This window comes from Octopus sinensis, linkage group LG3 (genome assembly GCF_006345805.1).
Source record: "Octopus sinensis linkage group LG3, ASM634580v1, whole genome shotgun sequence".
NCBI lineage: Eukaryota > Metazoa > Mollusca > Cephalopoda > Octopoda > Octopodidae > Octopus > Octopus sinensis.
The window spans coordinates 92,318,600-92,344,463 of NC_042999.1; the positions used below are offsets into that span (position 1 = coordinate 92,318,600).

Consider the following 25,864-nt stretch of genomic DNA (forward strand, 5'->3'; position numbering starts at 1 on the left):
CAGTTTTCTTTCTTTTTTAGAAGAGCAACCAAACATAGGGTTATGATTTTAAGATGCTAAGTCCAAAATTGAAATAGATATTTCCACGCAAAAAAAAGTGATAAATTGTATTCATCCTAATCACTATAAATTGCTTCATTTTAGTAATTTTATATATGAGTAATTATAGTTATAAGTAATTCAATATTTGATTATAGTAAGAAAAGTTGATTTAGTTCTGTAAAACAGGGAAGTGGCAGATGATTTTGAAAGATTTTCTCTGCAACTCAACTAAATATTAAAAATGTATTTTATTGCTTGGAAATTGAATCTTCAACTAACAGTAACCAATTAATTCAACCATTATAGCAATTTACTAAATCTAGTTTTTGAGGCCATTTGTTTTCTGAAAATAAATATTAATTAACCTCACAAATATATTGTTGTTTTTAAATATAGCTGTAACATAGTCTACCACAAGTTATTTAATAGTTTCACTTGTTACAGTTAAATTGCATTCACAGTTATAGGGAAAATAACTTGAAATTTTAAAGTATTATATAAAGATTATTTCATATGATGAGTTAGAAATACATTTAAGAAAATAGCCAGGTTATAAGTTGACAGAGCGCTGGTTGGGTCGGCTGATTTATTGAAGGCTGCGCAGGCGATTTGTAGAGGGCAAATCGTGGAACTGCGCCGGGCGGTGAACCAGCGGCAGGGCCAGTTCTGCCAATACAGTGATGCAGTTGAAGGAGATGGTGGTCCACCGATGCAGTTGCGGAAGCGGTCCGCAGGGAGTTGCCGAGGCTTAGTTGGCACTCGGATGTTGCGGAAGAAGCAACTGTTGGTGAGGAGCGCAGGACATTGGTCACGAGGGTTGTCAGATGTTGGTTGCACGGACCTGGCGGAGTGCTTCATCAACTGAGGCGGTCGTCGCTTGAGGAAGCAGCGAGGCCGGAGGATGGTCCCAGTTCGGCAGCGAAAGATGAGATATCGGTGACAGGGGCATTGAAAGGGCGGAACGGTCCCTGGTCGTCGGCCATTATGGTGCAGAATGGAGACGGCACAGCAAGATGCTACGTGGGGTATATAGCCCTGAGGAAGGTGGCCACTGTGAAGGATTGGCCAGACCCTGCATGTGTGAGGGAGCTAAGGAACTCCCTCGGATGGTGCACCTATTGTAGGCGGCTCGTAGGAGGCCTTGCGGCCTTGGTGGAGGTGTTACCCAAGCCACAGAGGGAAGATGCCAACCTGTGGCCAGTGGTGAAGTGGTGGCCATGGGAGGTTAGACCCCCGGAGGAGAAACCACCCAAGGGGACCTCCAGTTCCTGGAGCATCTGCTGGAGCTCGCCCTTGGAGGTACGAGCTTGGTGTGCTTTTGTCGGGTTGACAAAGCTTAGGTAGGGGGTAGTGTTGTGAATAGTTCAGTTCACAGTACTTCTTGACCTACTTTGCTTGGCTTGGAGACTGAAAGTCTACAATACAAAGTTATAGTCCTTTGTTTTAGAAAGAGTAATGAGCTTTTAGGGGTCCTTTGGCCTTGTGCCGGTCAGGGAAAGTTCATTGCAAACACCCCTTAAAAGGGAGGAATTTTGAGCTGTAAAGACAGTCGGCCGGAAGTCGAGGACAGAGCAAGTTGTTTCTGCTGTGAGAGATGAAAAGGCAGTGGACAGTTCCAGCCGACAGATTGGGGTAGTAACATGCCAGAGGGAAGCGCTGAGAGAGACAGACACACAGTCATGAGGGCTGATAGGCGAGACAGTGAGAGGATGAGGGCCTGAGGAAGATATACACATAGGATTAAACAGCTAATAGAGATGGACTACAGTGTGAGGCATTGGCGGTTGTACGGTATGTGTTTAATTGTATGTTGATGCGTTAAAGAATTAATGTGAAAAGAAATGAGACAGTAAAAAGACATTGTGAATTAAGGAGAGAAAAAAAGAGTTATTGAAATGTAAAAGAGTTGATGTGCTGAGTAAAGGACTTGTTGATGTGTCATAGAGAACAATGTGAATTGTATTGATACGTGTTACAAAAAAAAAGAGAAAGAAGAAAAAGAAGGAAAAAGACAAGAAAAGAACTATGAACTGTATCGTTAATGTCTACGTTAATTGTAACATGAATTATTTGTCTATGAACATTGTATAATGTATTGATGTGTTTGAGTCGACGTGTATATTGTATCTGCATGTTTAAATGCTTTGATCTGTTGTATACCTGTTTCTTGATTTGTTGTTTTCTTTAAATGCTGCTGTTATATTGCATCTGCATGCTGTTGATTCTGTTGCTTGTATCTACCTGGTGTATCACAATGTATTTGATGTTGAAATAGTCATATAAACTAGTAGGTTAAATGTAAGCCGATTGCCTCTGTGTCTCTTCCTGCAGCTGTTGTTGTTATCTCTCTCCTCTCTGAGTTCCGTGGCGAACATTCGCCGATCAATCAAGCCTGGTTAATCGTCGTCGCTCGACTTGTTGGGATCCCGAGTTCGAGTTCGAGCGACGGCAGGTGGGATTCCGTAACAACTTTCGGAGTTCCGTAACATTAGCAAATTTCAATGTCTATGGAAGTTCTGTACATGCCTACCATTTCCCAATTTCTGATAATATTCCATAATACTTTATTTACCTTAAATGAAACTACCTATACCTTTTTGCAATTTAATGAGAACTTTTGAACAAGTGCACAAAGGTCTTCCAATCTAGGTTTCATCTTTGATAATCTGCATCATAAGTTATCCTCTAGTTAGAGTTGGTTTCTTAACTTGGATTTTTGTATTTGTTAGGACTGAAAACCCTGATTTACAAAGATATCTTGTAGCAAAGGAATGAAGCTTTTTGCTCCTAACATTCAACCAGAATGTACTATATATTCAATAATTTTAATGAAACTATATCAGTCATGTAATTTTGAACTTCTGTAAACTTTTCTTGTAATTTATTAATATTGACAAAATCTTCAAGCAAATTGGTAATGCCAGTACTAAATGGAATTCACACTCAATAGTATTTCTCAAAATCTTCTGTTGGAATGCAGTTATTGAATTCCGTCATCAAATTTTGCTAGATGGTTCAATATAATATTCTGTATGCTATTAAGATTATTATAATCTTATTTTAGTAGATCAAATGCTGGAAAAGATGCATTTATTTTCTCCATCAAACCAATAATTGTTTGTTCACAGCCTTTTAAAAAAGTTATTTGAGTCATTCACAATCCAGAAAAATATCAGAAAGATAAGCTAATTGAAGCATCCACTTGAAATCTAAAAATCTTGTAGCTAAAGGATTTTCTCTTTTTTTTTCAGATAATAAAATTTCTATTTCACTTTGTAATAGCATACCTCATTATAGAACCTTTCTGTAAAATAACTATCTGAACTTGGAGCAGATAGTTCATATGCTCATATTTACAACTGACTGAAGAACAAAAATCACTGAAGAGTCTATCTATTATTGAGGGATTTTTAACAATGTTATTCTTCATTAAACCCAATTCCAATATACTTTTGAAGTAAGATTTTTCTGTACAAAGAAAAGAAAACTTTAAAATGTGGATTAATTTTCCTTGTTTTGGGGCAAAACCCATGACAATTTCCAAGCATTAGGATGTACTATCAGTTCATATGCCGAAATATTCATTCCATTTTAATTACTCTTTATTAGAAATGGAATCTATCAATTCAAAAGTATTATTTCCCATAGCTGAAGTAGAAAATGATTTGCAGAATAAAATGTTCTCTTCCACACTTTTTCATTAGGATAGCACATATAAACCAGATGGGCATCTTTAAGTACAACTTTTGATTCATCCCCACAAATTATATCATTTGACTATGAAATATACTGTAAGTTCTTAGCAAAATCCTTTTGACATATAATATAAATCACATCAATGGCTGGTGGTTTTATAGAAATTTTCTCCAAATGTAGGAGATTTTTTTTAATTCTCTTATCCACCTAGAAACACAATATAACATCTATGGAATGTTTGCATAGAAAATTCAGTTCTATTATTTGAGCTACTTAAATGTTTTCACTTCAGTTTCTTTTCCTTTTTATATAAAATCTTTGAATTTCATCTCCAGGTGCCTTCAAATTTATTGTTTTAATGAGTCATTACTTAACACTTTACAATATATCATCACACACTACTTCAACCATTCAATGTATAATAATACATAGCAATATATGTAAAAATTGATGAGTATATTCACATTCTGACAATGAGATATGAGTTAACAGTCATATATAATTATAGACTTATTAACTGATATAAAGCAAATTTTAAAATATTTATATATTGATAGCTCCTTTCATCACAAAACTGACTTAGAGATTAGTTATGATATTACCGTTGTATAAATCAGCCAAATTCACATTAAAAAATAAGGTCAGATAGAGCCAGCCATACATACTTAAAGCTATGGATACCATCCAAGCCTACACTGTAGAAAATATAAAAATTTCCTAAAAAGTTATTTTTCATAATTTCATTAAATATATAAATTGCAAAAAATAAATGTATGAACATTAAACAAGCAAGATAAAGACAACAAATATCAGACGAACTTTTTTTTGCTATTCTAGCTGTTTAATATCTAGTTATTTTTTAACTGTGATTTTCTGTTCATCATTTTGGGAAAAATCAAAGAGTAAATAGATTTTTAATATTTACCAAATACATTATAATGAAATAAGTCAAAAATAACAGTAACAACAACTGACTGGAAAATTTTGTACATTCTTAACAAAAAGAAAATACTTTATGACCCACGGAAAACATTGGTAACCCTGTGCTCCTGAAGTTAAAAAAACATTAAGCTTCTAAATTGGTAATAAAATAAAATTTACTTTACTGGAGCTGATTATGTTCTTGCTTACAAAATGGGTTACATAGCTTGATTAAACAATCTTGATATGCATTTTGTACTTATACACACAAACACAGAAGCTGCATGCACCAACAACAGACACAACAGTGTATACATACTCACATACAAAAACACATTCGTATTAAAGAGATAATATAATATCTTAATATTGCATTTTCTTAAAACAGAAACAGATAAATAAAAAAAACTAATTTCAACATTGATAAGTCAATTATAAAGGGAATATTTCATAAGTTTTCTGCTATATCTATTAAGAGTTCAATTTGTGCAGCTGTTATTAAGTGACACAAAAATTTCTTTCTGATGCTATAGAAACGTGATCTTTTTTGATTAAGCCCAAGTCTTGAAAGTCATGTTTTATGCTACTTTCTTTTCAAAAGATTATTACTTAATTATGCAAACATGATTAATTCTTTGCTTTGTGTGGCTTAAATTACAAAGGAAGTCATTTTACCTTGAATAAGACCTCAGTCTATAGTGTTCTCAAAATAATTTGCTATCTATTTTTGTTATATCTAAATAAAGGGAGATATACAGATGTAACCATTCTGCTTCGCAGCACAACAAAAATACCTCTATTGAAAATAAACTTAAGACCTATGAACTACTAGTGCAGCATAATATACAACTAACCATTTTGAATGAACTAAAAACAACACAGCTACAGTATCTTATGATGTAATCCAAAGTCATAATGTAGAAAACAAAAAGCAAAGAATAAATGAAGAATGAGGAGAGTGGGATGACTGTGTATTTTTGAGTTAGTGAAGACTAGAAGACAGATAGACATGGGGATATTTGTGCTAGTAATGGTATTTGTATGAACATTATATCTAAGATATGTTTAGTTGTTTATCCTAATTTAAGTGGTACTTACCAGATTCTATTGAAATTGTTTCAATAACACTTGCATCCATTGAAAAACTCTGGGAATTATCTGAGTGGCTTAATGGATTGGAGTCATTAAGTGTTTCCCCTGTCCATGTCTCTATTGTGTTATTCAAGCCAACAACTTGAACATGCTTAACAAAAAATAAATAAATATATAAGCAAAACATACAGAAGAAAAAACAAAAGAATAATTGAAATAAAAATTTTATTTTACATGTCAAGAGCCTAGAAGAAATACTGAAAAATATCTGTTATTGGAAGTATTTTCAATTGAAAATAAAAATTACAACACATTTATATTTAATATTAACTCACAATTATCAGCACAAAATGGATTTATTATATAATTCAAAATAAATTTCTACATAGTTATATATTGTAATTTTGAGCATCAGAAGTTTATGTGATCTCACTGGAAAAACTACGTGTAAGATTTTGTAATGGTATCACAAAGAGGAATAAACTGGGTTTGTCTGAAGATTCAGGACACAACTTTCCAAGATAAGATAATCTGTCAAGTTTTAAATGAAAATTAGCTTAATATGTTTCCTAATGTATTGGTATAACAATGCTTTTAAATTCATTCCCTCAAAATTCCTTACATTCATCCCTACAATGTAACTGATGAACAAACATTTAATAATAATGAAGTTATTGTATACAGTGCTCAGGTGCACCACAACTTGTCAGAAAGTGCATATAAAGTACATGCAGTAATGTAAAAATGTCTGGAAAGCGAACAATGTATGAGTCAGATACATGCTTGTGTGTGTATGGGGGGGAGAAAATCAGGTGTAGTGTTGGCGAATCTCAGAAAGCATGGAAGTTTTGAAGGATGCAGTGCTCCGACAACTAACAACTGATGCCGGCAGTTTGTTCCACGCTTCAGTAACTCTCAGCGTGAAAAAATGTTTCCTGAAGTCATGGGAGCAGTGCTGTTTTCTGACTTTGTAAATATGTCCACAGGTGTTAGATGGGTGGAGTTTGAAAAGGCGCTCAGAGTTATTGTTTGTAAGATGGTTAATAATTTTATGGGTGTCTGCCAAGTCAGCTGCCAGACGTCAGAGTTTCAATGTGTCCATGCCCAGGGAAGTAAGGCGTTCACGATATGGCAAATGCCTGATGGAGGGTATTCTTTTGGTTGCACGTCACTGAACGGCTTCCAGACGATTGATATCCTGGGCAAGATAGGGGTTCCAGACCGGTGATGCAAATTCCAGGTGAGGTCTTACCATAGCTATATAAAGCCGCAGATAGATAGCCGGAGAGCAGCTCACAAAGGATTTGGTGAGTGATGCCAAGACACCCTCAGCCTTCTTGACAATTTTAGCGATGTGTTTTGTCCAATGCAAATCACTGTCGACAATAACACCCAGGTCACGTTCACATGAAGACTTTTTGAGACTAGTGTTGTGGAGGGAGTAGGTGGACGCTGGGTTTCTCCTCCCAAAATGCATGGTGGTAATACACAATGTACTTAGAACATTTTAACAGTTTCTATAGAAATAACTGCTTAGTTTTTCTTCTGCTTTGATTTTTTTAAATATATCTACGTACATTTTTACAAGTGTAACAATAGCAATAATAATGATCTATTGATTACCTTTACATAATAAATTACCTATTTCAATCAATGTAATTAAATTTCACTGATCTTGGTACGAGGGACGTTCAATAAGTAATGCCTCTGACCCACTTGCAGTTGTTTGATCTAGGTGAAATTTTGCATGTGCAATCATTCATATCTCTATAGAGTAAGTGGCAAATTACAGCTCTGAACTAATTGTGGTTTCTGATTTACAGGTGTTTGAACTGAGTCAAGTGTGAAACGGAGCCTGTTGAGTGTCGAGCAGTGATCCGGTTTTTGTATTTGAAAGGACGCACACCACGGGAGACTTTTGATGAAATGAAAGTAACTTATGGTAATGATGCCCCATCATATGACCTTGTAAAACGCTGGCATCGTGAATTCAAACATGGTCGGAACTCTGTGGAAACAGCTCCCAGATCTGGTCGTCCCCTTCTGCCATTGATGAGGCACCTGTCCGTCAAGTTGAGGCTGCCATTTTGGAAGATCAACGCATAATTATTCGCCAAATAGCCCATGAGGTCAAGATTAGTACCGGGTCTGTGGAAACTATCATTCATGACCATTTGCATATGCAAAAGGTGTCTGCCAGATGGATTCCCAGGTTGCTCACGCCTTTCCAGAAGCAAGAACGCGCCGAGTGCTCGAGGATGAATTTGGAGATGTGCCAAGAAGATGAGTCAAAATTTTTCAAAAGACTGATTACACAGGATGAAACCTGGGTCCATCACGATGATCCAGAGGCCAAAGCCCAGTCAATGCAGTGGAAGCACCGTGACTCACCCCCTCCAAAGAAGGCAAGAGTGCAGCCCTCCGCTGGCAAGGTCATGCTCACAATCTTCTGGGACCAGGACGGAGTAGTGATGACAGATTTCCTGGCAAAGGGTACCACAATTGCAGGAGCCTATTATGCTTCACTTTTGAGGAAATTAAGAGAAGTTATCAAAATCAAGAGGCGGGGCAAGATCAGCAAAGGCATCCTCCTCCTGCAGGACAACGCTCCGGTCCACAACTCGCTTGTCGCCAGATCAGAAGCACAGGCGTATGGCTATGAACTCCTCCCCATCCCCCCTACTTTCCTGACCTTGCACCTTCTGATTTTCACCTCTTCCCAATCATGAAGTTGTTTTTGAAAGGAAAGCGTTTCCCAGATGATGCAGCCTTGATTTCTGAAGTCACGTTGAGGTTGGAGGACCAAGCTGGGTTCTTCTACAAAAACGGTCTCCAGAGCCGCATCAAACGATGGGAGAAATGCGTAACTCTGGGTGGTTCCTATGTAGAAAAAGACTAATACCTGTGCCAAGTTTCGTTGCTCTACTGCTATGGGAAGTGGGTCAGGGGCATTACTTATTGAACGCCCCTCGTATATGTAACAAATCACATACTCACAGATATACACACTCTCACACAAATACATGCACACTCTCCTACACACACACACACATTTGAATATATTAGAAATGTTTTTTCTTTCACAGTTTTATACTAGAAGCATGACTATATACCAGCTGAATCATTTCCATTAGAGTTTTTCTTATTTCTGCATATCTTACAGTTTGGAACAATGAAAGTCTGAAATATGCTGTTGTCAGTATCCTTAGTATGATCATTAGGATATAAAGTGTTGCTGGTTTCAGTATTGTCCATTTTATAATGGGCAATTTTTATTTATGCAGACTGTAATTTTAGCATCTGACTTAGAGTTTCAAATTAACAGGCATGTGTTTGGATTCCAAGATTACATATCATCAGTCACATGTATTTAAAGGGAAAAATTTGACAAGTCATTCAGTCACAGCTGACACTCGCTGACGACACATCAAAGAGACCAGGGAACAGTAGAAAGAAGACATGCACCCAACACCAGAGCTGAAGGCACCTCCAAAAGGAGTGGGAGCTGCCACGTCAAAACGTTAGAGGAGTAGGGGCCGAAACCGGATGTGGTTCCTCCTGATGATGTCTTGAGCTAACTGGATCCTATAAAGGAGCTGTTGTAGTAGCAGACCATGAAACACGGTTGTAATTCCTCAGATACTGACTGCAGGGAAAGACTTACTGACAATCCAGAAAAAGGGATGACAAAGCGGAGAGACGCTTGATGGTACAACAGTGTAACAAAGGATCAAATGGGCTTGCAGCCCGATCCGGGGTAAAATTGCAACAAAAAAACATGGGAAATCATGCCCCCATGATCCCGGACCACGGGGGGAGAATAAAGGATCAAATAGGGACGGAAAAAAACGAAATGGACTTGGACCAGAAATGGACAATGAGAAAAGAAATGTAGATGAGGAGTTCAGCTGCTGCAGTGGTACGTGAAAAACAACATTCAAGCAAGGGCGTTGCCAGTGTTGCTGGACTGGCTCCTGTGCAGGTGACATGTAAACACACCATTTGACTGACTGGCCCTCATGCCGGTGGCACATAAAAGCACCCACTACACTCTCGGAGTTGTTGGCGTTAGGAAGGGCATCCAGCTGTAGAAACTCTGCCAGATCAGATTGGAGCTTGGTGTAGCCATCTGGCTCACCAGTCCCCAGTCAAATCGTACAACCCATGCCAGCATGGAAAGCGGACATTAAATGAAGATGATGATTAATAAGCTTTTTGTTTTTGTATGTACCTGTTGTGTGCGTCACACTTACTTCAAAGAAGTGGCAAAGTGAGAGAGTGGAGGACAGAGAGGGAGTAAGAGAGAGAGAGAGCGAGAGAGAAAGAGAGAGTGAGAGAGAAAGTGAGAGATTAGAGAGAAAGTGAGTGAGAAAGAGAGAGTGAAAGAGACAGTGAGTGGTGACAGCGTTTGTTTTGTGCTTTTAAATGTTTCAGAGAGGAAGTAAGAGAGAGAGAGAGAGTGAAAGAGACAGTGAGTGGTGACAGTGTTCATTTTGTCTTTTTAAATGTTTCAGAGAGGACATAAGAGAGAAGGAAAGAGGGTGAGAGAGAGAAAGGGAGAAAAGGTGAGAAAAGGTGAGAGAGAGAAAGACAGTGAGTGGTGATGGCATTCGTCACAAGAGAAGTAGATACATAGATACATATACACATTGTTAAATCAAAAGTGGGAGAGAAGAGGAACACAAAGGAAGTGAAAGAGAAAGAGAGAAAGTAGATACATAAATCCAAAGAAAAGTTCATACATTACCACATGACAATAAAATTAACTCACAAATGGCTGAGTACTCCACAGACATGCATAACATTAACGTAGTTCTCAGGGAGATTCAGCCTTAAACAGAATATGACAAGGCTGGCCCCTTTGAATTACAGCTACAATGCAAGACAATATATATATGACAGGACTGAGTGGTGACTAAAAGGAAGGTGGTGTTTGTTTTGTGTTTTCAACCACAGCAAATATTGGATACTGTATCCTGAATAAAAACTGTCTAAATCATTCGTATATGTTTTTCACTTGAAACACTGAATCATTTTGCACATTTATTGTTTTAATAGCAAGAGAAAAACTGAGAGAGAAAGAGCTTGAAGACACAACTAAAACAATTTCAGTCAATTTCTTTATTAACCATGAGGTTGAGAAAAAGAGGGGGCGATACGAAGACATCACAGACTGGAATTGTTTTTCGGTCATGTTATTCTTTGCTCCAATGTGAAAGATTGTTTTTGTACTGAAGATTGTGAACATTTACCGTTTTGGTCGTCAAGACCACTTCTTTTCTGCTGCTACAGCAGAATTTTGCTGTTGTTTCCCCCCTTGTTTCAAGGAGGAAACAGCTAAAAACATGAATTTGTTACCAATTTCTTGCGCATCCAAGGAAAACATTGAAATTTTGTTTCAAGGCATAGAGAGGAGTATGAGAGAGGAGAGTGGTAAAGATATAGAAGCATCGCACATGCTCGCTACAAAGGCAGACGATAAAATGTCTAGCGAGGCTACACAAGACGAAAAATCTACTAGAGTTAATCTTTTAAGTGCAGCAACTAGCTTATTGAAATAAACAAGGACGATTTTAAAAAATATCAATGTTTACTACAAAAGGAAGGTGAAAATGTGAAATTGCTCCCTCCCAGTGAATTAATCAAAACAATTCCAGTCAATTTCTTTATTAACCATAAGATTGAGAAAAAGAGGGGACAATATGAGGACAGACAAAACAAACATTGGGGTCAGGGTATCGAATGAGATGAAACATATGACTAAACAAACAACTAAAATATATACAATTAAATGAGAATGTGTGATTTACAAAAAATGAAGTGGAGGACATGGTCGACCCTACAAACCACATACTCACACTGAAGACTATGCTTTCTCCTTCTTGTATTCTCGTTTAAACAGGTTCTTTCACTCGCAACATACTTGCTATAGACTTCCATCTTTTATGAAACACACTTTGCGACAGGCATTTCTTCTACAGCCTTATTTTCCGTTTCATGTGGAAAATGAAAAAGTCGATTAGCTCGAGACTGGAGATGAACATGCCTGTTGCAATTCCGTTCACTCTCATCTTCCATACTACCTATTTCACAAAAGCAACTACCGAGAGAAAACAGGCTCACTCCTCCCTATTCAGGGAGTAAGATCAGAAGCCATGAGAGACACTGCCAAGTACTGCATCAATTATTATTATTATTATTATTATTAAGTTGGCAAGCACGCAGATTCATCATCACATTCGACTAAATGTTTAGTAGCATTTCTTCCTGTCCTTTGCAACTCGAGTTCAAATGCTGCTAAAGACAACTGTGTCTTTCATCCTTCTTGAGTCAATAAAATAAGCACTAGTTCAGCAGAGGTCAACTTTGCTTTTCATCTTTCTGGGTCAATAAAATAAGGTAACAGTCTATATTAACCACTCGGCTTCATAATCCAAATTATTATGCTTATTGTTGTTATCTGAGTTTACCATGGACAGACAGGTTTTTTTTTACTCCATGCAATTTGGATTTTTCCAAGAGTAATAAAAGAAAACATTTTTTAAATATTTTCTGAAGAGAACCCTTCAGGAACATTCTGGAAGTCTTTCGCATGCTGAGGGAGGAATATCTGGACATTTTAGATGTAATTTTATTGTGTTTACATTAAACCTAAGATAAACAGTGCCCAATTATAGAAGTAAATTGAACAGCACAAGGAAAAATAGTGATGACCCTTTGACACATAACAATGACATCAATTCAAAACACTTCAAGGTTAATAACAACAACAATGTATGTACACAAAAATACATTTTACCAAACAAACAAATGGTAAAAGAATGGGGTATTTTTGTTGTGGACATTCAACAAGGAACAAAAATTAACGACTTTTTAACAGATAACAGTGACATTAATTTAAAACATTCAAATTCTAAGAAAAGCAACAATGTATGTGTACAAAAATACATTTCACCAAATGAACAAAGCATAAAAAATATCATAATGGATAGAATCACAAAAAAAATTCAGGAGAATAACAATAATAGGTCTATCTCTTAACTACTATATTTGTTCACTGCAGGCAAACTAATGGACAGAATCACAAAAATACAAAAAAAGTATTCAGGAGTATAACAATACTAGGCCTATCTCTCAACTACACAAATTGCTACTTTCCTCATCACTTTCACCAATTTGATTGTCTGAATTATTCTCCTTGCCAGCATAAGTATAAATCATTCACCTGAAGAATAAATATTATCAATGATTTCCACAAGTGCAAAGAGTCTAGGCCTTGCTAATTTACAAGATGAAGTGCTGGATTCATCACATGCTTGTTTCACTTTTTTTTTTTAAATCAAAAGTAAACAGCTGTGAGGGACATCATTAACAATGAGTCATAAACACACTTGACTACAAAGCTGTAATATGATCAGTTGTCTATTTTTAGCAATTTATCTTTTTTTTCTATATGTTGCTGATGATGATGATATTTATTATTATTACTGAGTGAGAGAGCAATGCATGCCATCAAAATGACAATAGGGTCCAAAATATACAAAACCCAATATACCCATTATGACTACGCGTCAGAAAAGGGTACACCAGGAATATGCATCACAACCATATTTGCATGACATGGTTACCGTAAATCAAGATAAACAGTGCATGATCTTGCAGGTGGGGCCCCAGTTAGAATTTTCTTCTGGTTAAGTAGACCATCCTACTCAAGAGGTCCCTAAATGAGGGTTGTTTAAGGATGATGAACAAAACACCCATTTTTCCAGAGGTGAAATATTCAAATTCCAAAGAATTCCTCCCAACACATGGCTATGATGCTCCCCCACTACTTCTTCTCCTGATCAGAGATGCATATATTGTCAACCACTAAGGGATATGCTAAACTGGTTAAGGTCAAGCAATTGACAAACAAATCTGTGGTATTGAGCAGAATATTTTCTGTAACCCATAATTTTATACCAAGATATGATAACACTTCCTATCAGTTAAAATCAAAAGCCACAAGAGCCACTGCCTCTTACTGTATCAGTATTATTATTACTATTATTATTATTATCATTAGTAGTAGTAGTAATAATAGTAGTAGTAGTAGCAGTAGCAGCAGCAGCCGTTCAAGAATTTGGACCTGGAGACCTCCATTTCCAGCGACTTCGAGGACCACCTCCCAGTGGTGTCGGGTGTCAACAAAGATCCCTCGACTACAACAAGATGACCAAAGATTTTTTTTCCAAGGTCTGGAGTCTCCTACCCCAAAGCCCTAGACCATCACCTAATCACCCTTACCCGTCTTGCTTAATAACAACAGCAGCAGTAGTAGTAGTAGTAGTAGTAGTAGTAGTAGTAGTAGTAGTAGTATTCCGTTGGTCGCACCTCATTTGTTGTTGGTAGTGTAACATGGATGACAGCTGACCACATCCAGTGGGCTGAGGTGGTACCTCCAATTGTCAAGCACTTTCTAAGTATTCTAGCAATTCAAAGGAGTGATATTTACTTTAAGTGCCTTGACCTGATGTTGTCTCCGATTTTTAAAAAATAACTTTCAACTCTGGTGTTCATAGTACCAAACACCCTGACAACAATTGAGACCACCTCAACCTTTCCCGCTATCAACAAATGTTTTATCTCCCATGCTAATGATTCATATTTCTCAATGTTCATCAATTATATGTCACAAACCTTATTGTCAGCTGCACAAGTTACATCTCAAAGCAAACACAGATTGTTGACTTTGTTAATCATTATATCTTCTTTGCAATGTGAAATTTCAGTTATATTGTATGAAAAGATAAAAAAAACTTTGGCATGGTCATTTTCTTCAAGGCCTTCTGGTTGGTGCTCGTATCATGGACTTGCTTTTTCAAGACTGTATCCTCCACATAGTTCCAACGAACAATTTTCACTATGTTATCATGGAATCACTTGTATTCTTTGTATCAGCTTTGTGCACTGGCTGGTGATATGCCAAGCAGTTTTGGACAAGCATAACCTATGGGTGTCACTCTTAGTGTGGAAGGCTCCATATATTATCAACATTTTTCTGATCTTGGTATTCATTTTCTTCAGTTCTCTCTTTTGCCATTTTATAATTCTTGCTTCATACCAGAGTGATGCTATCGCCCACATATTAACTGCTTGGATTTTATTCCATCCAGTCAATTTTGAGTGCAACCCCATCCTTAGTCTTCGGAAATACTTCATCCTCAGTTGCTCTTTCATTTCCTTCTCCATTATCTCATTGGACTCTAGTACATCAAGGTATTTGTAACCTTCCATTTGTTTAATCAAGTCTCTATTTGGTAATTCTATTCCTGCTAGGGACTGTACCTTTCTTGAGTCCAAAATCTATTCTAATATCAGTACTGAAACAGTGAACCGCGTTCACCAAGGAACTCACTTGTGCCTCATCCTTGCCATACAGTTTCAAATCACCCATGAAGAAGAAGTGGTTGATTGCTTGGGATTTTCCCTTTAGTTGGTACCTCAGGTTCATTTTCCTAAGTAGCAAAGTCAGGGGTATCATGTAGAGAAGAAAAAGCATGAGAGATAAGCTATCACCTTGGAAAATCCCTCTTCTGATACCTAGGGTGCCCAAACTTTTTCTTTAAGATGTTAGTTCAGTTTTCCACCCCATCATACTACTCTTCAGGAACACTTTACATTCCTTGCAATTCCAAACAGATCTAGGCACTCAATGATCCATGAATATGGAATCATATCATACACTTTGTGGTAGTCAAACCAGGCCATTCCTAAATGTGTTCGCCTTTGTTTACAATCTTGCATTACAATTTTGTCTATGAATAATTGATCTTTGGTATCTCTTCATCTCCTTCTATAGCTTTTTTGTTCTGTTGGTAATATATCGTTCTCATCAAGAAATTTGTACAGTTTTTCTGCAACTCCTCCTGATAGTAACTTCCACATTAATGGGAAGCAAGAAATTGGTCTGTAATTGTCAGCAGCATTTCCCTTTGATGCATCCTTCAAACACAACACCATTCATCCTTTTGTCAACCAGCCTAGGATTTCTTCTTCTCCATTAATCAATGTATTAAATTGCCCTGCAATTAATGTATGGCAACAACTGAACTTTTTATCTAAAATCCTTGTACACTATCAGGTCCTGCTGCTTTCCAACTGCTTATCTTTTCACTCCTGTTTCTGTGAAGTGGATAGCCACTTACTGGGGATAAGAAGCTGTTTGCTTCAGGCTGCAGAGTCATTCAGCTGTGGTATTATGTTGTTCTTCCTCATTCCATATTTTACCCCAGAAAAGTCAACTTTCATCAGCATCAGGTGACTAAACTTACACGTTTTTTATCATCATTAATTTCTTAATAAAATCTGTTTTGGTTGGCTCTAAACAATTTGTTTTGCTGGTATTGCTTAATCCATTGTTTAAACCTAGTTAGCTTAGCTTTTTTTGCAAGTATGCACTACTTCAGTTCTTCAATTACAACATTCAGGCCTTTTGTATCTACACCATACTTCTTCCTAACTTTTTCGAATTTACACTCATTCTTAAGTTTCCCATTTCTTTTCCTGACAAGTATGGACACTGCACTGTTCAAGGAAGGAGTTTATATCTTCTGAAATTCTTCATTTTCACCAAAGTTGTATTTTTCTCTTCTATCCATCGCTATTATGTTCTCAGTAGTCTTCAATCCCATCCTTTCCACCACAATTCTACTAGCAGCCTTGATAAGATCATTTGTTGGTGTGAGATTATTATTATTATGAAGGCAACAAGATGGTAGAATTATCAACATGCTAGACAAAATGCTCAGTGGCATTTTGCCTATCTTTGCATTCTGAGTTCAAATCCTGCAAAGGTCTACTTTCCCTTTCAGCCATTTGGGGTTGATGAAATAAGAACCAGTTGAGCACTGGAGTTGATGTAATTGATTTTCCCCCTCCCTGAAAATTTCAATCCTTGTGCTTACAGTAGAAAGGAAAAAGAGGATCACCACAGTCTCACCTCCATCATCATCAATTCAGAAGATTTAATGATTTATTTTAAAGGGAAGTAATTACATCATAATATACAAAAGGCAACTTTATATAATTAGAGAAAATCAAGATAATAGGGAAACTGTCATAAACATTTGAAGATAGTACAAATTTCAATGCAGCTGCACTCATACCTTTAAATATTCCATGTTGACTATCTCAAGGGCCTTCTCAACAGATTTCACAACCAAAGTTAATTTTTCCTTATGTTTGTTTGTCAAGAAAAGGATCTGTAGCTAACAAAAAAAATTAATTTGAACTTTTTGAAGAGAGCAATATATCTTTCTCAGAAGTGACACATTTCAAGAAATATATTTACATCTATGCAGTTTTTGCTCACACATACACACACATCTAGGTGCAGGTATACCTGTGTGCTTAAGACATCTGTTTTGCAACTACAGAGTTTTGAGTTCAGTTTCATGGCATGCCATCTTTTGCAGGTGTCCTCTACTATAGCCCTGAGCCCTAAGCCTTATGAGTGAATTAGGTAGAAAAAGCTGCACAGGATCCAAACTTAGAGTTACCATTCAATACAGATATGATGTAGAATTTTCCCACCTACATCATTTCAACTATGATCCCTGTACCCACTACACCATGCAAACAACAATGCTTTTCCATCTTCAAAAAGAATAAAAGAATAAAAGCAAGATCTGCCATAAAGACCATATGAACTCAGTATATGGTCAATAACAAGCTAGAAATTACTACAAGGCCACAGAAATACTCATGCAAGTTGTAACACCAGTCTAGGAGCGATAGACCTCTAGTTCTAGACAGTGAAAAATCTAGAGTTCAGCATCTACTGGGCCCCCTAGCCTTTGCATCTAGAGGTGTCCAAGAGTAAACTTGAGCAAAGCTAACTGTCATATTACTTCCAAAGTTTTGACTGATTTTCCAGTTTGATAATAGCCTGATAATCAGAATATGTGAATTAAGAGCACTCAATAAACTTTGAGAACATGCATTAAAATTATGTAACTTTAGAGGAGCTCAAACTTGCAAGGAGGAAGTCAAGGCAAGAAATTGAATGAATTTGAATGAATTTAAAGGAACTATTTGGCAAATTTTGATTATGCTTATGAAATTGTTTTGCATAGTATTGAAACATTAATTATAAAAAGAATGATATACATGAAACTGAATTTAACAATAGATCTAAGAATAAAGCAATGAGAATGCTTTCAAATATGTGCAAATCACTATAGATTAGCAATTCATAAAAAATAAACATTACTCATAAAATAAGTTTTAAAATATGGAAGAGAGTCAAGGTATAGCCATGAAACTACAAGTCATATCCAAAAGTACCCACTCTAATTCAGATGATATTGCCTTTCATTTTTTGAAAACTTTCTCCTATTTTGTGTCATCTTATATGCAATATAGACACCACAAAACAAATCTGCATATATGCTACAAAACAGACATCCAAAAGCGATCCTCCAAGAAAACATCATCATATCACATACAACCTGCCTTAAATATGATCAGAATACAATTAGAACCCTCACAACTGCTTCAAATATCAAGCACCATTTTTACAAAGGATCTCTCCTGACAAATGCATTTCCTTAAAATAGTTACGATTGTATCTCAAAAACTGGCTTCTTACATTAAGTTCAGAAAATGCTTCATTTCATGACAATTACTGATATGCTACATAGCTCAGGAGAATCCCACAATGAAGTATATATCCTATATCTGAGACAGTGTTGCTACTACATACAGATCCAGAGAAAAGCTACCTCATTGATTAGCATAAAGTTACTCACAGACACTCTATAACTTCTGGCCCACAGACATGCTATTTCCCCTCTCTGCCTTTTCTACCAATACTATGGCCTCTGCTACTCAGAGCCAACTAAGCTTGTGTCACTTACATTCAGGCACTCCTGACTCAGTCATCTACTTTTATTGTCAATGTTGTGTTGAACCCACCAAGGTTCCAGACTAATCACTACATTCAGTACTTCTGATTAGAACATCAGCCCTCTGAATTATCTACCCTGTTCATGTTTTCCCTGAATGGTCAACTTGCAAAAGTCAAAGTAAAATATTAATGGCATCAATCTCACTAGTCTCAGAAGGCCTACAAAAGATGCCTACAAAGATCATAGGCACTGTCTCTTTCTCCACACCCTGCAAACAAAGAAGAATACTTATATCATCATCATTGTTTAACAGTAGCTGGCCAGGTAGAAGACTCACTAGACTTCTGTGTCTGATGGCTTTTATGGCTAGATGTCCTTTCTAACACCAAGTACTCCAGACAGTGGAGTGAGTGCTTTTTACATGATACCAGCACAGGCAAGGTCAGTTGTGGCATGGTTTTTACAGCTGGATGCCTTTCCAAATGCCAACCACTTTACTGTGTGGACTGGATGCTTTTTATATGGCACCAGTACTGGTAGGGTCACCAAATAACTTGCAACACAAAGAATCTTTGAGAGGGAGCATTGGAGGAGGTGATCTTGCGTCAGATGATGAAAGGTTAGTGTGTGAGAGAGACTGAAACAGGTGTCTAGCTGTAGAGGAGGAACATGGTTACCCAGAGAGAGAGAGAGAGAGAGAGAAAGAGTATACATGTATAAAGTCATAAATGTTAACTAAATTGTTTGTATCAAAATGATCAAATCAAATGTATTAAGAATTAAGTATTTTCATTTGATATATCTAATTACTTGGAGAGATGCATTCTTAAATTGCTGGAACTGTTGTGCAATCTCAATGAATGCTTGTGATAGGGTCCGTTCCCTGTCTTCTAAGTGCTCTTTACAGCCAAGGTCTGCCATCTGTTTTAATTCATTCAGACAATATTGTATTCTAAGAAAGTTCCCTCGTACACTTATCATTGGTAACAATATCTGTAAAAAATAGATAGAAATTGATGCATTAAAATTATAACCTCTTAAATTGTCAAACATTATAATACACCTGTCTTCCTTATCTATTAAAGAATTTAACCAGTACATCACTATCTTCAATAATACTGTCACTACACTATATTTTGTTATTTACATCTAGATTTCTTCAGCCATAATCTGAGAAATGTTGTAGAGAAATAGATCTCTTCAGCACAAAAATAACGTTACATTTTTTTCATTATTTAAGAGCATATATAATCAAAGAATAGTACTCCTGTGTATAAGTGCAATTCGCTATACAGTGTTGCTCATTTATTTAGTATGAAGCCATTACTATATACACAAAAATTGCTTATTCATCTGGTATGAAGCCATTGCTATATATACTCTGCTAGATAACCTTGATATGGTCATCGAGCAGAGTAGTCAGTTTTCACTTACCAATATAAGTTCACCATAAAGCTACGTCATCTTTCTATCTTTTCTACTACTGCTACTACAATCCATGTCTTTCTGAACTGATTAGGCTGCACACAGATTAAATGCAAAACTCAGTTTCGAAATGTATTTGAGACACGTGAACACTTTTTCACACATTGTAATATGCATAGCTGACATATTATTGATACATTATTTAAAGATCCTAATAAGTTAATAAACCTTTGAACTCTGAATAGTAAGACACCTATCTTGGTATTACCTCCACTGTCAATAGTTCTTGGTTGTTGATGAATATGGCTAACAATGTGGCCATCAATATCCAGATCGATAAATTTCAGTATCTGCAATATGTTTCTGTGAATTGAGATGAACCAAAACTTACATAAAGCAAATTTAAGTTGTTATTTGATATGGTGATTACAACTGATTTTATTACATATATTTTGAACTTCTGTCAGTTTCCATAATGCTTTAGATAAGGACCTTAGTATGAAATTTTAGTATCTGAAAAAACAACAACAAAAAAAAAAGAAATACAAAAACAATGAAAATTCACAAAAATAGAAGCAGAAGTAGATTATCCCCTTTTTTTTAAAAGATTCTTTGATACAATTCTCAGGTGAATTTTATTTCTATATTATTCATTAATCAGATTTCATTCCACACCAATAACACACATCTAAAAGACTGGTATCTTGAAATAAACTTGCTTATATTATGATTGTTGTTTTTCTTATGGATAAAATCAATAGAAAAAATAACTTTTTTTAAAGAAATAACAGATACACTTTTGTACAGTGTGTGGGATGTATTAATGTTGTTTAAAAAAAATCCTTATATTTTGTAAGACATAAATTGAAGTAAAATGTCTATCATGCAAAATAAAATGGAAATAATTCATTTATCTAAGATTAAAGGAGTTGAGGATTATGAATAAAAATTGCTTTCAGACTACAAGTACAAAGGCGGAAAAAAAATCTAAAACATGACTCTCATGTGAAGTAAGAAAGCTATTTACTTTCAACATATATCTTTTTGAGGTAAGTATTCTATTGAATATACTCAAATAAAATGTAGTTTTAAAATTACCCTAAGTTGCATAAATAACATCATGAATTTTTAATTAAGTTTATATCTCTCTTAATGCATTTTAAATATTTAATGCTCATATTTCAGCCAGCATTAGAATGTTGAAATAGATTAAATGTACAAAAGGATTTTGGAAATTCACATCAGTTCTTTGTCTCTTGCCATTGAGTTCTATATTTCCTATCTAATTAGCTTTCTTCAGATACTCATCCATGTGAGATTGAGCCTGCTACATTGATTTGTATCTTCTACTACTTCAATTTCCTTCTTCTTAAGTCTCATTCCTCTTCTCCAGCCTCCATCACCTTTTTATGAGCTCCCATTATACTGATTTACAATCCTGGCACAAGGCCACACATTTGTAGGGACAGAGAATAATTAATTTAATCGAATCAAAACAGTACCAGTATTTATTGTACTGACCCCAATACTTGACTATACACTCAAGTAACTTCTTCACTTTGAATACAGACCACAAAAGAGCTGAACTAAATTTATCAAAGCCAACAGGATGAAAACCATTGTCAAACTTAATAGGAATTGAGCTCAGAACATGAATGAACATTAGTAAATATTGATTTTAGAATAAGCATAAGGCCACAAAATTCAGGGAACTTGATTAAATCTTCTTTACTACCTAGATGGAACTTCATTTTAACAACCCTGGAAGGGTGAAAAGCAAAGTTGACTCCGTGAGATTTGAATTCAGATGCCAATTTATCAAACCCTTTAATTACATTGTTTCTAGATATTTTGTTTATAAGAATCTTTCAATCCATATTTAATGATTCTCAAAAGGAATTTTATATTTTATTCATAACTCTGCTTGGCAGTTGATCATTTATTACTAAAGTATGAAGCTATGATTTACAAGAAATTCTAAGAGATTTTAATAGCAGAAACCAAAAGATCATAAGATACAATAGCAGTTCAAGAGTTCCATTTTAGTATAAAAAGCAATATGTGGAACATATTTGTTTTTTATTAGTTGTTGATTAGCTCCAAATCAAAGCTCTGATTAAGAAAGTCTGTGATCAAAAGCATCCTACATGCTCTCTTTTAGGGCATGTAGGTCTACATTATCTTATGCATAATTCCTTTAAGACAGTGGAGATGCAATTTGTAAGAATTTATTTGTTATTTCTAGCAGGTTGAGAAATCATGTAAAGGATTCTCAAGAAGAGTAACAGGTCTATGATAACTTTTAAAAGTCTTCCTAGAGAATTAAGATAAGCAATTCTTCAAGTCTATTTAGTTTGAATATCAACCAGACAACAAATGCAGAAAAGATATAAGTAGAAATAATTCCAAAGAATAAATTGAGCAAAGTGTTTCAGAATTTTCTGGGTGAGATGTAATAGATATGATACAAAGAGAAGAGATGTGTGAGCCAAATGGGCCAGGTGGAATGGATACATAGTTTGCTAGAACAGATGGAAAGAATTAGGAAGATGGTTAGACAATAATAATAATGAACAGCAACAACAATTATTATCAGCGTACTGTTATTCATTATGTTAATTGTGTGTATATAATGATATGTTACCATTAAAGTATATAATTCAGTTATTCTATGGAATAACTAGATATTTCATGAATTACCTGGCTGAATCAGTTAAAGTGTATAAAATTATTACATTCTACAATGTAATAATTTTATACACTTTAACTGATTGAGCCAGATAATTCATGAAATACCTAGTTATTTCATGAAATAACTGAATTAATATACTTTAACAATAACATATATATTTTTTACATTTCTTCTTCTTTCTTTCTTGACAGACACTTATCAGCCATTTCAAGTTTCACTTGAAAAAAAAAATGAGGGTGGAGAGGGAGATGCTCAGCGAATTTGTTAAAAGTGAATGCGAGTCATAAGCATGGTCTGAATGAACAGGTTTCCTATGTGCCTGTAGATAGGAGAATAACAACTAAGATAGGACACTTGGTTTAGTGGTTTGAGTGACTATAGTTTTTGTGGAGTTTCCATTTTAAGGAAATTTTTCATTTCTGTATTATATCAGGTCATCCCACGAGTTCTGTCCAAATTCTGAATAAAGAAAACAAGTGATCAAATGTTATATTTAATTGAAATTTAATAATCGATGTACTTTCCTTGATTATCTATGACTTCCTTCCATCCATTTATAAGCTTTTTAATCCCATCAATGTAAAACTCTTTTGGTTTCAAAGCGAAGAACTCTGAAATGTCAGTTTCGACCTCCTCCTGGCTTATGAAAGTTATGTCCCCCAAATGATTCTGTAAACTACGAAACAAATGGCAGTCTGATGGAGTAAGGTCGGGAGAATAAGGTGGATGAGGAATTTTTTCCCAACCAAGATCTTCGATCTGTGATGTGATTCTTGCAGAGTGGGGTCATGCATTATCCTGATGAAACATCACTCCTTTTCGATTCACTAAAGCGAGTCTTTTTTACTTCAAAGCTTGGTTCAAATGCTCTAATTGCTGACAGATTTGAGCATTGATTATTGCATTATGTGGTAGCAATTCAAAGTGAATTACTCCTTTGCAATCCCACCAGATAGAGAGAAGAACCTTTTTCCCATGAAGTTCCCTTCTCGGTTGTGGTTGAGCTTTTCCCTTTTACCAAGCCACTGTTTACGACATTTAACATTTCGAAAAAAAGATTCAATTTTCATCACCAGTCACAAGTCTATCCAAAAAAGGTGAAATGAGCTCGCGAAAATGGAGAGAAGAGCAGATGTTAACTTGAGATTTGTGGTTGCTTTTGGACAATTCATGAGGTACTCACTTTCCAAGTTTAACTGATAATGCAGGATTTTCTTCAAGTAATGCCTCAAGGAGCTTATCATCAAATTTAATTGGCCGTCCTGTTCAATCTTCATCTTCAAGGCTGAAATCTCCACTTCTGAATTTTGCAAACCATCTTTTGCAAGTTCTTTTATTCAAGCATTATTTCCCATAAACTGAGTGTATGTTTCAAGTTGCTTCGGCTGCAGAATTTCCTTTTTTGTACTCATAAAGCATTATGTGCCTCAAATGCTCTTTGGATATTTTTATGGTAGAAAGGGTTTTAATCAAAGAAATTTTAATTCTATTATTCTATAAAATAATATTTAATTAGTTTAAATGTACACAGATGCATACAAATAATTTTAAAATTCTATTAGACATTCTAAAATACTATTAAATTTCATTCAATTTAAAAAAGTAAAATTGGACAGAACTTATGGGATGACCTGATATAATTTTTTTCCCCATTTTTACGCTGTCCTTGATTTTCTTGTCAGCTCTTGTGATAAATAAAGAAAGCATCATCATCATAATTAATTATCATTATTTGAATTGTAGTAGCTTTGTTTTATATGAACTGTTGTAAGTCTCGATCAGAGACTGCAGAAAATAACAAGTTGACTCTTTTACTGTGGGAGTTATCTATGAGTTGGTGTAATGGTAGCACATCTAACATTCATTAGAAGGGGTGGTGTTGATTCCCATAGACTCTAGTGTCCAATTTATTTTTATTATCTATGTGTAGCAATGATATATTTCAGAGAAAGGAGACTTAATTCTCAGTAAGATTCTGCTAAAAGTGTGTTGTAACATGTGCAATTTTTTTTCAATGTTTTTCTTGGGATGGCCATACTTATAAGAACAATTATTTGTAGTTTTGACATTTTGGGTTTAACCTGGTATTTGACAACAGTATGTGAGTGCGCAATTTTGTTATCATACCCAAAGCCCCAATGATTGCAGGCAGTCATCATCCTTAGACCTTTTTTACAAAAACCTTGTATTCACTAAACTTTTTGAACATTTCCACAGGTGTCGTAGTCTGCTGGGACTGACAGTTTTATAAGCAAATGTTTTACCAATGTGATTTTGCACCTCAATATCTGATCTATTGGCCTGAGCAGCTCAATTAGTTTGAGTACTACATTTCCAAAGAACACTGATATCTTTATTTTTACTACTTTGGCAGGCTTGTGTTCCTACCAATTCTTCTTGTATGGTAATTCAAACTGATGGAATATGATCTAGAGTAAATACTGACCAAGTCTATCATAATGATTAATAGACTCAATTGAATTTAACATAGAACAACCACTGATGAGATGATAAAATGCTTCTCTGATTGTACCACAGATGTGGCAAGAAAGATCAGCACCATTTTTAAGTATGTTAATTTAGTGCGTTTTAGGAAGGAAACACTAATCTTGAGCTCTCTGTTTCCAATTTAAGTCCAGATGCAGACAACCACTTATGAATCATATTTATATCAATATCTGAATTGCCTGATTTTGTAGGGTATTTGCTATTAAATGTTTTACTTTTCCATGTATTTCGCAGCTCTGCAATTTCATTTGATTTGGCTTGTGCTTTAATTTTTTTGCTTTCACAGTAGGTTCTTTTGTTTCATTTAGTTGCACCTGTCTCAGTGATTTTTAGTTCCTTTACTTTTTTTTGCTTCTTCTAATATTGAGTGCGAATCTTTAGTAATTTCATTTTTGCAAACAATTTAAAGGATCCATACATGAGTGGTCTTTAGACAGGAGTCTAATCCTAAGGTTACTGTCTTTAAAGACAAATGTAGCTGCATCAGTTCATGTCCTCCATCTTTTAGTTAGATGCACAGTCTGTCTACATCTGCCTTAAGACAAAGCATTCAGTGCATTGTGAGAAGTTTGCATATTATTGGTTAATGGAACATTTT

The 25,864-nt window shown here is 35.5% G+C and overlaps 1 protein-coding gene across 1 annotated transcript in view; it reads right to left on the reverse strand.

The window, feature by feature from the left end:
• The window catches only part of LOC118762512 (meiosis 1 arrest protein-like), a 168,353-nt gene that overhangs the window by 111,719 nt on the left and 30,770 nt on the right, over positions 1-25,864 (reverse strand). Inside the window, exons 4-6 of the mRNA XM_036501158.1 lie at positions 19,452-19,634; positions 16,899-17,000; positions 5,758-5,902 (exon numbers count right to left, since the gene is read on the reverse strand). Of these exons, the coding sequence (XP_036357051.1) occupies positions 5,758-5,902; positions 16,899-17,000; positions 19,452-19,634 (430 nt within the window). The remainder of the gene's footprint in view (positions 1-5,757; positions 5,903-16,898; positions 17,001-19,451; positions 19,635-25,864) is intronic.